Source organism: Sander vitreus, chromosome 4 (assembly GCF_031162955.1).
Source record: "Sander vitreus isolate 19-12246 chromosome 4, sanVit1, whole genome shotgun sequence".
Lineage (NCBI taxonomy): Eukaryota > Metazoa > Chordata > Actinopteri > Perciformes > Percidae > Sander > Sander vitreus.
In genome coordinates this window covers 34,566,008-34,581,310 of record NC_135858.1, presented here as the reverse complement: position 1 = coordinate 34,581,310, position 15,303 = coordinate 34,566,008, and the positions used below count along the sequence as shown (strand labels likewise).

General features: G+C 44.6%; 2 protein-coding genes across 2 annotated transcripts in view; one reads left to right on the top strand and one right to left on the bottom strand.

The window, feature by feature from the left end:
* Positions 1-7,870, top strand: part of dock3 (dedicator of cytokinesis 3) — an 89,660-nt gene extending 81,790 nt beyond the window's left edge. Inside the window, exons 45-48 of the mRNA XM_078247340.1 lie at positions 66-153; positions 682-801; positions 4,576-4,661; positions 5,888-7,870. Coding sequence (XP_078103466.1) covers positions 66-153; positions 682-801; positions 4,576-4,661; positions 5,888-6,598 — 1,005 coding nt within the window. The 3' untranslated portion in view covers positions 6,599-7,870. The remainder of the gene's footprint in view (positions 1-65; positions 154-681; positions 802-4,575; positions 4,662-5,887) is intronic.
* LOC144517362 (uncharacterized) overlaps positions 1-15,303 on the bottom strand; it is a 403,478-nt gene that overhangs the window by 144,069 nt on the left and 244,106 nt on the right. The gene's annotated exons all lie outside the window — the stretch shown is intronic.

The window sequence follows — 15,303 nt, the reverse complement described above, 5'->3', positions numbered from 1 at the left end:
GATTCTATTTTATTGTATGATTGGATACCTTAACGTTTGACGTTTTTCTGTCTCTTCCTCTTCAGCCAACGAACTTCCAGCGAGCATTGTTCCATCAGGTGATCGGTCCATGCAAACCCTGCAGTGACCCTAACCTCTCCGTCGCTGAGAAAGGTGAGAGCTCAAGCCACTCGTTCACACATAAGCCTGATTTAAGGTTCTGCGTTGAATCCACACCATAGGTATGTAGGTACGCAGGTACACGTAGACACAGACCCTACGCCAAGGCCTGACATGGACCTCTCCAGAAATGGAGGCGCCTTCTCCGTGTACAACATGATATCGAAGAGAGGGTTCACTTTTCAAACAAAGTGTCTCCCCTGTGCTTTCCGACCGTGGTCAGAACAGGGTGGACACTTTCTTTCGCTGTCGGTACTCACTCCCAAGCCAATCCACGTCACTCTCTCACTCGCTCTACCACACACTAACTCTCCTCTCCCTCTCCTCTCACTCTCCTCTCCCTCCCCTCTCCTCTCCTCTCTTCTCTTTCTCCTCTCACTCTCCTCTCCTCTCCCTCTCCTCTTTTTCTCCTCTCCCTCTCCTCTCCCTCTCCTCTCTTCTCTTTCTCCTCTCACTCTCCTCTCCTCTCCCTCTCCTGTCTTTCTCCTCTCACTCTCCTCTCCCTCCCCTCCCCTCCTCCAGTCCTAACCACTCCCAGCAGTTGGAGTTTGGACAGTGGTACCAGAGAAGCCCTCCCGTTCCTCTCCGCTCATGTCGGCAGTGTCCTGGCGCCTCCGGTTCCCCCACGCAACCTGCCTCACGGTATGACGCTCTGCTAACTGTGTGTGTGTGTTATATTGTGTGTGTTTTTGTGTATGTGTTGAGTCACCGGTGTGTTTTGTTGTGTTTATGTGTGTAAAAGTGTCTTTGTTTGTTATGTATGTGTGTATATTTTTGTGTTGTTGTGTTAATTTTCCAGTCAGAAATGTCCCTGTTGGTCTACCTTGGTATGAACATCTGCATATGTCATTTTATTACTTGTTTACCTTACTTTAAATGACTTTTATAACAGATCAGATCATTCCAGTTAGGAGCGGCTAAACTCCGCTGATAAAACAACATGTGTTTGAGCTTCATCATTATCTTATAGAATTTCTGCTATTACAATGAAGTCTAATTAAACACAGCGGAATGTGAGCAGCTCAATTCATCTATTGTCAGTAATTCATATGACATTGGGTGCAGGGTGTTTTTTCTCCGTGTTATGACTGTCGGCTTTCCTGTGCGGTTGTTTTGTGCTCCTGTGTGAATATTGTGTGTACATATGACGTCAGATAGATCAAATATATTCTCAAAAATTGATAATGACACAATGGACATCTCCTGCCACTGTGAGCAAAAAGTGAAAACCTTCCCGAACCAAGCAACACCACAAAAACAGGTATTTCTAAATGCACAAGAAACACGTTCTGCTAATAATAAATCTTGTTCATATCACTCACTAAGTGGTGAGTTATATTTCTTATACAGAGGATGTACAATATTATTTTTCAAGGCTCGGCAGAAAGGTTTTTTTTAAGCGTGTGATTTGGTCGAACTGACCCTTTTAAAGGACAGTTCCGGCGCAAAATGAACCTAGGGGGGATAATAACACATGTGTACTGAGTCAACCGTTCTCTGGGATATGTTTTCATGCTAATCGAATGTGACCAGTTTTAGCGAAAACCGCTAATTAGCTTATAGCGCTAGTCTTCGGGGCACGGCTAAAGTAAAAAGAAATCGCTATTTCTACACCACTAACAAGACTCAAAATATCACCACACTTCCATGGTAGCATAATGAGGGTCCCTACATGTAAACCGAAGCATTGAGAACTTTGTAAGTGTACAGACAGTTTATTAAAAATATAGTTTAGAAAGACGGTACCGTTCACATATACAAGCAGGCGCCATACTTTACCTGTGCCCCAACGACTAGCGTTACAAGCTAATTAGCGGTTTGCACTAAAACTGGTCACATTCGATTAGCATGAAAACATATCCCAGAGAACGGTCGACTTGTGTGTTATTAACCCCCTAGGCTCATTTTGCCCCGGAATTGTCCTAAACTTTTCCGTCTGTCGATGCAGATGTTTTATTTATTATTTATAGACTCAAAACCATTTAAAAACCAGGACCAGCTCCCATTTAAAAAAAAAATAAAATAAAATAAAAATCCCCAGAAACTGGAGTTTAAAGGAGTTGAAGGCTATTTGAAAGAACCCCCTTGGACCACAGACCGTATATAAAGATGGACCACACGTCTCCACTTCCTCCTGCCGTCCAAACGTGAAGCCGAAATCTCCCGGATACGGTGGCCGCCGTCTTGTAATGTTGGAGCCAGAGTCTGTGCAGTAGTGATGAAGGCCGTGGAGCCGCGGTATCAAAGCCCCGCCCATACATCCGCCCCGACCAATCGCGAGTCAATCCCAGCTGCCAATCATGACGTTTCAGCACGTTTTTATAGCATAGCATAGCATGTCGATATTGCGACGATATTGTAGGATTGACAATTGGTGCTTTAACAAAATATGATTTACACAATGAGATTTTTGATAAATAATCATCAGAAATGTCGATTTAATGACAAAGCGTGTAAAGGCAAATAATAGAACAGCTAGAACAGTTGGTAAGTTCAGAAAACGACATCACTTTACTCTAATGCAGCCTTCAAAACCAGGAAAATACACCACTTAATATATTACAATATTACGATATCCAAAATATAAGACGAAATTTAGTCTCATATCGCGATATCGATATAATATCGATATATTGCCCAGCCCTAACTTGTACAAACACTAGCGTGATCAGAACTACCTCAAATGACAGAAACCATCTTTGGGAAACATTTATTTGGCGACCGGGATGTTTGGGCTTTACATTTGGGGAGCTGTCATGTCGTCCATCTTTTATAAAAACAGCTGCTTCAAACTCCTCCCCTCCTCCACACACTCCTCCACCTCCTCTCTGCTCCAACCTCTTTCCTCCTCCTGCCCACGTCTACTTCCCTCTCTCTCTCTCTCCGTTTCTCTTTCCTTCTTTCCATCTTCATAAGGCTGATTTATGCTTCTGCGTAGATTCGACGGCGTACCCCCGCAGACCCCTCCGAGCCCTCCACCGTAGCTCGACGTGCACCTCCAAAAATGTGTAACTTCGCGTCGAGGCGACGCAGACCGCAAGGACTGTGATTGGTCAACTCGTCCTGTGTGTTGATAGTCGGTGTTTCAAGCAGCCTGCTGTGGGGAGTAGCAACATGCTTGTTCACTGACATACTATATTGTCTGTCTTATTGTCTTATTTGCAAATAAACTCAGTAGAGCCCGACCGATATATAGGCGGGCCAATATTATCGGCCGATATAAGGCATTTTCCAAACTATCGGTATCGGCATTTATAATCGCCGATTTAAAAAATATTCATTCATCAGAATCATTCATAATGACAAATGATTCTGATAATTGAATATTAAAAAAATTAAATAAAAACGGACGAAACCCCCTTCAACCATGTTCTGAGTGTTGGCGCTGCATAGTCTGTCCACCAGAGGGCGCACTACAACGTCCCTGTTGGCAACACTGTGATTCTGTTGTTGTTATTGTGTTTTTGTTCAAAGGACTTTAAGTTTCATATCTTAAGTTTGTATTTTTATACATTTTATTTATCAGAACTTTAATATATTTTGATGTTCCTCTGTTCTGTTGAGACAATAAAACAAACGGCATTATTATATTATTTTAGTGAGGACTCAAATAACTACAAATAACTAATGTTAGGGAAATCTGTTTGTTTTGTTACGCATTTCTGGATTTTTTATTTAAATATATCGGCCGATATATCGGAATATTGAATTTTTAAATCCTCAAATATTTGTATCGGTATCGGCCTTAAAAATCCTTTATCGGTCGGGCTCTAAAACTCAGACATATTTTGGTTACAATGGCGGGGTTATCCGTTTGTAAAGTGTCTGTATGTCAGGAATGTTTTTGAAATTAGCACTTCGCCAGCAAGCAGTACTTTGTGGGCAGTTGTGCTAAAGTTAGCATGCTAACATAACATAAACTCATAAACACATCAGACTTATCACGCTAGGGGCGTTATGGCGGTGAAACGCACCGCGATGCAAGGCAACCCCGACGCAGAACGCCATAGGAGCGACGCCGTAGCTACGGCGTGGAGTTGACGCAGAAGCATAAAACAGCCTTTACTTCGTCTTCCCCCTCGTGGTTGTGGCTAGAAGGGATACAGCTCAGCCGGAAGTTGCGCAAAATTACGCTTAATCTCACAAAATCTCGGCTAAAATAATAATAATATCATTTTCATATTTTCACCCATGTTTCGAAACCGCAATCGTTTTCCTAAACTTAACTAGTCGTTTCGGTTCCTAAACTTAACTAGTCGTCGCCGTCGTTGTATCCCATCTAGCCTCAACCTCCCACTCTTCTTCCCCCTCGCTATTCTCCTCCTCCTCCTCCTCTTCCTCTTCTTCTTCTTCTCTGGTCTGAGGTGTGTGTGTGTGCATCTCTCTCAGCCGATCCTGCTGTGTCTCCCCCTGTAGGGCAACACCTGTCGATGCACTTTGACGCTTTCCACCACCAGGTCAGCGACCTCCCTCCAGCTCTCCCCGCGCGCTCCTTAAGAAAGGTATCCTCCTCCTACTCCTCTTCCTCCTCCTCCTCCTCCTCACTCCTGATGTTGGTCTGGATGATTGTCTGTCTGTCTGCTAGTCTGTCTGTATGTCTGCACTCCCCAAAGAAAGGCTAAGAAAAACTGATTTCCGGGTGTTGTGTGTCACCGTAACAGAAGATTAAAGAAATCAAAGGTTGTCTCCCTCGTGTCTGTCTGGTTTCCCGTTTGTAGTTTCTGCTTTTTCTCACGGCAGATACCTTCCTCTTCTTTTCTTTTCGTTGTCTGGTTTCTGTCTTTTTTACTCCTCTAACCTTCCTGTTGTCAGTTTAATTCCTAAACTCAACAACAACATTTGACTTACTTCAGTTCATCCTGCCCTTTTTCTCTTTGTCTTTTTTGTTAAAGGTCCCATGGCATGAAAATGTCACTTTATGAGGTTTTTTTAACATTAATATGAGTTCCCCCAGCCTGCCTATGGTCCCCCAGTGGCTAGAAATGGTGATAGGTGTAAACCGAGCCCTGGGTATCCTGCTCTGTCTTTGAGAAAATGAAAGCTCAGATTGGCCGATCTGGAATCTTCCCTTTATGACGACATAAGGGGAGTGATCCTGCAGCTTTGGTTATAGCAAAGAAATTGGCTAATTATCAGACCCAAACGGAGTCTGCGGATTTCTTTTACAGTTCTCAGCAGTGATCCAGGATGACATTTTTATTTTTTATTTTATTTGTTTAAAATCGGTGGAAAATTGTGCGTCCACAGATTCCTTGTGGCCCTACCTATTAATATCAGGCACGGTAGTATGAGTGCAAATGATAAACATATTTTATGCCTCTTTAAAGCTATAGTGTGCAACGTTTTGATATTAATGAATGTCAAGCCATTGCCAAATGAGTTGCTGCAAAGCTAATTAAGACTATCAGCTCCACACAACTCTGTCTGTATTTCTCAGTATCACTATGTTCAGAAGATTGTGGCGTCCGGTGACTTTCCCACGCAGAAACTGAGAAAGGACAACAGCAACATTCAATCCTCCGTGTCCTCCTTGGCTACTAGCAACTGTGTGGAGGAATCGCATGAGGTCCCCTGGTAATACTAGTCGAACAGGGCTACAATTAAACATACTGGCTGTCCTTTTAACCCTCTTCTCTCTCTCTCTCTCTCTCTCTCTCTCTCTCTCTCTCTTTTCTCTCTCTCTCTCTCTCTCTTTTCTCTCTCTCTCTCTCTCTCTCTCTCCCTCCAGTCTCCCCTGCACCCTATACCTGCCTCGCCCACCAGTCCACAGTCCATCCTGGATGGCAGTAACTCCACCCTGTCGGGCAGCGCCAGCTCAGGCGTCTCCTCCCTCAGCGAAAGCAACTTCGGCGGCCCGGCCTCCTCCTCCGACCGCCTGGCCAGCCGCACAGACACCCTGGAGTCCGTCCCCAGCAGCCAGGCCTGGACCACGGACCAGGAAGACCTGGAGTCGCCCTACCAGCCCGTCAGATACAGCCTCTCGGAGCCTGAAGTCCTGGACGGAGTCAAACCCCCGCCCTGCCGCAGCCACTCCGCCCCGGGAGGCGTCACCCCGGCTCAGGCAGGCGGACAAATCCAGCCCCAAGCTCCGGGTCCGGCCTCCACAGGGGCTCCACAACAACAACAACAACAACAACAGCAGGACGGGCTGCCACACCCCCAACACCTCTACTACTACCACCACCACCACTTCCACCCGCACTACCTCCCCCACCACCCGCCGCTGTACCACCTCCACGAGCCGCCCCCAGCGCTGCCTCCAAAACCCTACCTCAGAGAGGGCTGTATCCCCGAGGAAGACCCCCTGAACAACACGCAGTCGGACCCCCCCCCCCCCCCCCCCCGGCCCATGCCGCGCAAGATCTCCCAGCCCATCATCGCCGCGACCAAGGATGAGCAAGCGAAGGTGGCGTGGGAGCACGGCGTCAGCGAGGAGTGAGACGCCAGCGGACGGAGACGGTTTGTAAGAAAAAACTTCGTGGAATTCAAATAAACCGAATATGAACTTTTTTTTTCAGAAGAAAGAGAGAGAAAGGAGTGAGAGCAAGAGCCGAACTAAAGCTGAGAGATGTCGTTCTGCTCCAAAAACTAAACTAAATATGTCTCCCCGTCCTCAGCAGCTCTGTGTTCAACACCTGAAAATAAGATTTTTCCTTTAATAACCAAATGATCTTTCTCATGTCGCATCCTTCTGTGATCACACCACGCCTCGTTTGTTTGGTTCAATCACGAAAAACTATTTAATCACTTAAATCCATCATGATAATGTCCATATCTCTAAGTTCTGTCACACCTGTACTGAAATTGCACAGAAATGTTTGTTAGTTATTGACTTATTTTCATTGATAACATTAATCAAACACCATTCAGAAGGTTTAGGAGTTCTACCCCGTTGTTACCTCGCTCTAAAGACGTTTAGACAAGCAGCACTTTAACAACACAAGGCACCAAAACAAAAGAATTATAATCTCCACATATTTTTTATAAAAGAGGGACAATTATTAGGATGAGTTTATTTACTGTAGATGCTAAATGAGGATAGAACAAATAAATTATAATAACGAAGACGCGAGTAGGGCTGTCCTCGACTAAAGAAGTTCTTAGTCGACTAACATTTTGTCGACTACTCCATTAGTTGGTTTAATCCACAGATCTGTAGTTTCTCCAGAGAAGAATGCAAAAACACCACTCTAGATCTTGTGTTGATCGGAGATGTGCTCAGAAGTTTTGTTGAATAAGTCATTCAGCATGGAAAAAAAGCATAAAAAATGACTAATGGACTAAAGAAATCTTAGATTAGTCGACTAATCGACTACTGCTACATCTACACTACTATATTTTATTTTTTAAAGTGCTCATATTATGCTCATTTTCAGGTTCATAATTGTATTTATAGGTTATATCAGAATAGGTTTACATGGTTTCATTTTCAAAAAAACACCAGATTGTTGTTGTAATGCACATTGCTGCAGCTCCTCTTTTCACCCTGTGTGTTGAGCTCTCAGTTTTAGCTACAGAGTGAGACCTCTCACTTCTGTCCCATCTTTGTTGGGAGTCGCACATGCGCAGTAGCTAGGTAAGGACTACTAGCCAGTCAGAAGCAGAGTATGAGGGCGTGCCCTGACAGTACCTAGGTAAGGACTACTAGCCAGTCAGAAGCAGAGTATGAGGGCGTGCCCTGACAGTACCTAGGTAAGGACTACTAGCCAGTCAGAAGCAGAGTATGAGGGCGTGCCCTGACAGTACCTAGGTAAGGACTACTAGCCAGTCAGAAGCAGAGCATGAGGGCGTACCCTGACAGTACCTAGGTAAGGACTACTGGCCAGTCAGAAGCAGAGTATGAGGGCGTACCCTGACAGTACCTAGGTAAGGACTACTAGCCAGTCAGAAGCAGAGTATGAGGGCGTGCCCTGACAGTACCTAGGTAAGGACTACTAGCCAGTCAGAAGCAGAATATGAGGGTGTGCACTGACAGTACCTAGGTAAGGACTACTAGCCAGTCAGAAGCAGAGTATGAGGGCGTGCCCTGACAGTACCTAGGTAAGGACTACTAGCCAGTCAGAAGCAGAGTATGAGGGCGTGCCCTGACAGTACCTAGGTAAGGACTACTAGCCAGTCAGAAGCAGAGTATGAGGGCGTGCCCTGACAGTACCTAGGTAAGGACTACTAGCCAGTCAGAAGCAGAGTATGAGGGCGTGCCCTGACAGTACCTAGGTAAGGACTACTAGCCAGTCAGAAGCAGAGTATGAGGGCGTGCCCTGACAGTACCTAGGTAAGGACTACTAGCCAGTCAGAAGCAGAGTATGAGGGCGTGCCCTGACAGTACCTAGGTAAGGACTACTAGCCAGTCAGAAGCAGAGTATGAGGGCGTGCCATGCTAGCAGCTAGGTGAGCATTATAACGCGTTACAAAGTGACCACGTTTGTCTCTGAAGTAAAGGCTGGACTACAATAGAGCTGTTTGGAGCAGTTTGTGAACAGGTTTTTCTGTTGGAGATGGTAAGTCCCTTTGGGGGGGGACTTTGGGCTTTTTCACTTTGTAAACCTATAGCATGCACAAAGAAGATATATAACACAATAAAGGAAAGGGAAAAAGCCAAAAAGCATAGTATGAGCACTTTAAGCAGCATTTTGAGACCGGTGGAACTGTTACTGAAAGGTCTGTAAGCTACCTAACTGATAAGACCGGCTGACGTGCGTTCTCGTTTCCAAAGGTCTCCGTTTGTGCCCGTCCAGACTACAAAGCAACCCCGGAGTCTTCAAACCAAAATGGGGGCAGCACTGTTTCCAAATGTCTCCGTTTTAGGGGCTCGGAAACACCGGAGTAGTGTGGACGTGAGGCGTAAACGTAGCAAAAGACATTAGTTTTTCAAACCAAAACGTAGTGGTGTAGATGTCAAATAAGAGGGGGCAGCCCTAGACACGAGACTTCCACCGTAACAACCAATCAAACGACATAGTGATGCTGTAAATCAACAACAGACGACGAGCGAAAAGTATTGATATTGTACCATCAAAAGCATCAACGTATGTAGATAAATGTAAAGCAGTATGTAGAAGTATATGAATACCATTTATATTTAATCCTTACCCTTTTTGATTGAAGGTAGAAATATGCAAGATAGATGGCTTCCTGAGCTGTTCGTAGCTGCTTGATGGGACATGATGTGCACTCGTTTGAAAGGACAGGAAGACGCGGGTCTCCACACACACACACACACACACACACACACACACACACACACACACACACACACACACACACACACACACACACACACAGTCAGGGGTCAGGAAGTCATTTTTATTGAAACGTGATGTTATAAAGGCCTCGTTAACCTGTGAGGGATTTTCTTTTAGCTGCGGAGGGAAGGACATTCATAAAGAATATGGAATATAGAATAACTATAATAAATATAAACTTTTTGGGGAATTTTTTTAATGAAAGTAATGAACTGTGATGACTGTACATTTTTTTTAATTAATCAATTTTGTATGCATGTTCATTCATTGACAGCTCAAACAGAGACGATCCACAAAGCTGCTGGAGAACTTCTGTGCACTGATGTCTTTAAAGTTTAGAATCACCAACCATGTTGAATCTACTAAGATTTAATCTCGGTGTAAAAGTACTGTGAAGGATACTACTTTTCTATTTCTTTTTTTTTGTTTTGTATTAAAGATGTCAAGCTTTTTACTTTTAGCCACCAGTTCGGATTACGAACATGCTGTCGTGCTGTAATCCGTCTGATCACTCCTCCCCTTTTCTGTTTGTAATGAACACGAACTGAACTGTGAACAGCTGTTAGCTGTTTGTCTCACAGATAGTCAACATGCTCAGTGTTTTCTGCCTGATGCTGGATCACATTCTCACTCACAGCGATGGTGAACTGTGTGAACCTTTGTGAGACGATTTATGTGCACAGACTTGAATTACAAATTGTAAAGGTCCCATGGCATGAAAAATGTCACTTTATGAGTTTTTTTAACATTAATATGCGTTCCCCCAGCCTGTCTATGGTCCCCTAGTGGCTAGAAATGGTGATAGGTGTAAACCGAGCCCTGGGTATCCTGCTCTGTCTTTGAGAAAATGAAAGCTCAGATGGGCCAATCTGGAATCTTCTCTTTATGACGTCATAAGGGGAAAGGTTACCTCCCCTTTCTCTGCTTTGGCCGCCCAGAGAATTTGGCCCACCCATGAGAAACTAAGGCCTATATAAAAGAGACTTCAGATACAGTATTAGGGGACCACTGAGGTCTATATAAAAGAGACTTCAGATACAGTATTAGGGGACCACTAAGGTCTATATAAAAGAGACTTCAGATACAGTATTAGGGGACCACTAAGGTCTATATAAAAGAGACTTCAGATACAGTATTAGGGGACCTCTAAGGCCTATATAAAAGAATCCAAAAAGCAGCATATCGTAGGACCTTTAAAGGACCTCTGAGAGAAATGTTTAAAGATATGGCTGGTGATATTCTGCATTGTATTTTTTATTTTTGACCCCCACAGACACCAACCTGTTTCCATAAATACTAGAACACACAATGTGGATAAATCCGTCATTGAAAATAGTCCCCAACAAACTACAGTGAACAGTAGTTTTAGACATTTTCTGAACTGTTAAATTAGATTAAATTACACTTTTTTTTTGTTTTGTTTTTTTTTTTTTTTTTTAAGATTTACATCTTCACTAGTAACCATTTAACCCGACACTGAGTGTCGGCCAAGGTACCTTTGTCGTTCTAATTACGTACGCTAAAATTCTCCTTTAGCATCATTAAAACGCGCTTTAACTAAACGCGCTTGGTCGGGACTATTGGCGTCCCTTTTGACGCAGTTATGTTAAGGAAAAGGTCGTGGGTGGGCTTACGTTTCTGTGACTCGCGGGAACAGGACGGTTGCGTTTAGGAAAAGGTCGTGGGTGGGTTTACGCTTCTGTCACATGTGGGACTAACGGGCCGGTTATAGAAGAAGGCGCCACCCCAACCAACCCCTACGCGGAATTTCCCCCTTACATACTACTCGCTTAATCCTGTGTAGCTGCTGCTCTCCCCGGTACGTTCTACAAACACGCCGAAGGGCGCTTTTTTCGTCGCTTCAGACGCTGACAGCCACTGTCCAAACGTCCATATTTTACGAGTTCGGAGTGAGAACGGGTTGAACCTAAATATAGGTCGTAATAGCTGCTTGAACAAACGACCTATGGGAGTGTTTTTCAGGGGAGGACAGTCTGCTCTCAGGCGAAGCACCAGTTAGTATAACAGTGAGCATGTTGTGACACTAAAACCACTGAACACACTTGTTTGTATTTCTTTGTCGTCTGTAAATGCTGTAACGGTTAAAAAGAGAAGGAATGTGAAGGGAACGCAGATATTCAGTGCACGGAGGTTTGTTTCTGTGTACATAGACAAGAAGAGAGTGTATTTATACCGATCATAAAAGGGCAAAAACCTTGTATACATGTAGATTGTGATTGTCTGTACTTTCTGATGTAAAACTGTTTTTAAACCTAATCAACTGCAAACAATACAAGTTCCTTTTGTCTAATTATTCAGATTCTTTCAGGGCAGCTGTGGGAGGTTTATTATTTTTATTATTTTGTGTATTTTGCATCAATGATGAATTCAGATAGTGAGTTACTTTGATGGTTTTTCTTTGTACAATGATGCTAATAAGTATTTCTTGTATATAAGTCTTTATTGTGTTAGCATGGGTATAAACTGTGATGTGTACGACAGTAGATGTAAATACTCACGTTTTTTTCCTACTCACTAAACAAACTGCTGTGTTGTGGATTCATGATTAATGACGAACATTAAACAATGTTTTATTGACTCAGTTCTGAATCGGCCTACGTTCATTTCACGTTTAGATCAAGTTAAACTATAAGCTAGAAGTATTCACGCAAAGTAGACATACCATACTGTAAAGATATTCTGTTACATGTAAAAGCATTTAAGATTGTACTTAAGTAAAAGTATTATCTGCAGGATTTACTTTAAAAGACAGGAACTCACTGTGCAGGCAAAATAGTCTATCAGAGATGGTAAAAAATCATAATATAGTATTTCGAAAAATTTCCTAAAAAAATGTCATAGTATAGTTTGTCAAAAAAATTCATAAAAAGTCATAGTATAGTATGTCGGAAAAATTCATATTATAGTATTTCGAAAAAGTCATAGTATGTCGAAAAATGCGTAAAAAGTCATAGTATAGTATGTCGAAAGATTTCATAAAATAGCCATAGTTTATACGTCAAAAAAAGTCATAGTATATGTGGAAAACTCCCTGCTGGACTGATGAGCCTACGTCACTCTGTAGTTCGCTGCGGATATGAGTAAAGCTTCTGTTGTGTTACCGTGTGCGTTATTGAGAACATAAGTGCACAATTTTATGTCCATGCTGGCGTTGCATTTATCTTTGTTTGTGTAGTCAACATGATAGTATTTATTTTAATTATAGTTCAAGATAGCACACTCATGTCTACTGTAATGCTAGGACTTTCTGCAAATATATCATTCAGAAACAATAGCTGATATTTTGATTCATGGATGCATGTTAGCACAGTGTTGTATATTTGTTAATTACAACAATCCTGCTGAGGATTAGTTCAGATGTTGCACTCGCGATGGTGTTGCTGGTTTAATCGTTGAAGCGCATTTCACTGTGCCATTCACGCCGCTGGTCTATCACGTGACTATTGTACCTCTATGTTGCTATTATGTTCATTTGTGGTCTTGGATGTCAATAAACCTGTTGAACTAAAACCAAAGGTTGCAGCCACTCTCTTACCGGAGTACATAGCCAGCTCGGGTAGCGCCAGCGCATAACGTACACGGATTTCACAAGTGGTCCTTCGAGCCGGATTAGCCCCGCCCGCCACCCCCCCCCACTGCGCTATGGCAACCTCCAAGGATTATGACAGAGAGCCAGATGTCCGAACTCGTCCCAGCAGAGTCAGGCAACTCCCCGGGTACCTCGCGGACTTCGAGATCGGCTATCCAGCCAAACAGCTTCCGCCATTCGAGGGATCCCTCCATCAGGCTACTGAGAGTCTATTGTGTGGTGATCGAGCCCAGGTTGACCTCACCACGCCTGACCAAAGCCTGCATGGGATTCGCGAGGAGGAACGATGGCAGCGCCTTGAAGCGCGTTGTAAGGACATGAGTAAACAGCTGGAGGAACTGCAGATTATGATGGACAGTGCTAAACGCATATCCCTCAAAGCTGCCCAGCTTATCCTCCACATTACCCTCAGCCTAACCTCATGCCAGCCCAGACGGGAGAACAACGTGGACAAGGCCAATCTACTTATACCTTGCCAGCCCTTACGTCCATGCCACGGCTAGCTATGGATCATGTTGTACCTGTTCACCACACCTCTATGCCTTCGCTTCATCCTGGTCAGGATACTTATGCTCTACGTCTACGGTCTGTGCCACAGTCTGCTCTTTATCAGACTCCGCTAGCCCAGCCCGACATGCTTCAGCCTCATCTCCAGCCTCCTAATCCTCCCCCTCAGCATCCTCAGTCTTCTCTTCCTCTGCCGCTACAGTACCAATCTTACTCTGCCTATCCTCCTTATCCAGCTGGGTTGTATTATCCACTGTATGCGCCACCTCCACCAGGGCAACCACTACCGACGCTTCCAGCCGCGCCTTATGCACCAGCCATGCCACTGGCAGGCCCTACAGTCCCAGGCATCCTGGAAATGGCCATCGCTTCTTCATATGGCATTCCCAAGCCTAAACTGACCCCATTCAGTACTGGTAAGGAGAGTGAGTTTATAATGTTGAAGAAAGGATTGGACAGTGTGCTTGGCCCACACAAACATCTATCAGAGGATTATAAGTACCAAGTTCTACTAGATCTCCTCAAACTACCAAATGCCTATCAGGTCGCAAAGAGGTATGTGAACGATCCAACCCCATACACTAGCGCCATGCAAGCCCTAGAACAGCGATACGGCCAGCCACGCCAGCTTGTTCAAGGAGAGCTGAAGGCCATTCTCAACTCCCCTCCTATCAAGCCAGGCGATGCACAAGCCTTTGAGGATTTCTCATCAGCTGTTAGTACCTTGGTGGGCCTGCTAGGCACCATGGATGGTCCCTCCAGAGCCAAGCTGAGATGTGGCTCTCACGTAGACACTCTGCTTAGTAAGCTGCCTGCCAACTACAGAGACCACTTCGCTGAGTACTGCATATCCCAGGGGATCATCTGCAGTGCCACCGATACACTCTCCCTGACTTTGCTGTGTGATTGGAGAGAAAGGCACAAGCCATACAGGTATCAAGGAGAGCGCTTTAAACCATACTGTCCCTACTGTTCCAATCAGGAACACTACCTCAGTGCCTGTGCTGAGTTCGCTAAGCTCAACACAGCTGAGAAGGCTAACTGGATAAAGGAGAAGGACAAATGCTGGAGATGTAGCCGCGGACACAAACCAGAGACATGTACCCTAAAGAAGCCATGCTCCACCTGTAATGATCAACACCTCATTGTCCTACATGAGGTTGCACTCAAAGCCAATCAGAGCGTCCTCACAGTTAGCACCTCCTCCAGCATGGTGTATGTGGGCCAGGCTAGACACTCCAGTCGTGTCTTGCTGAAAGTAGTCCTTATTCAGCTTCACCATGGAGGCAAGACCCTGAATACCCACGCCGTACTGGATGACGGCTCTGAACAAACCATTATCCTTCCAGCTGCCGCTAAACATCTTGGTCTCTACAAGGAGGACCATTCGATATTCCATTATTCTTAGGACCATTCGACAGGATGTTGTGAAGCTCAAAGGCGCTTCTGTATCATTTGAGGTGTCGTCTCAGACCAACACACAGGTGAAATACCACATACACCATGCCTTTACTGCAGATGAGCTGAGTCTTGCCGACCAGTCATGTCCAGCGGAGTCCCTCAAGAAGAGGTATGACCATCTGAGTGGAGTACCAATACATGGATTCAGTAGAGTACAGCCCATGCTCCTCATTGGTTCCAACCATCCCCATTTAATCACTCCAGTATGCCCTCACTCCTCAGGTTCAGGGAGTATCCAGTTACCATAAGCGGGGACATCCGTGGGATGTTCCACCAGATCAGGCTCCTTCCTGAAGATCAACCACTTCTCCGCTTCCTCTGGCG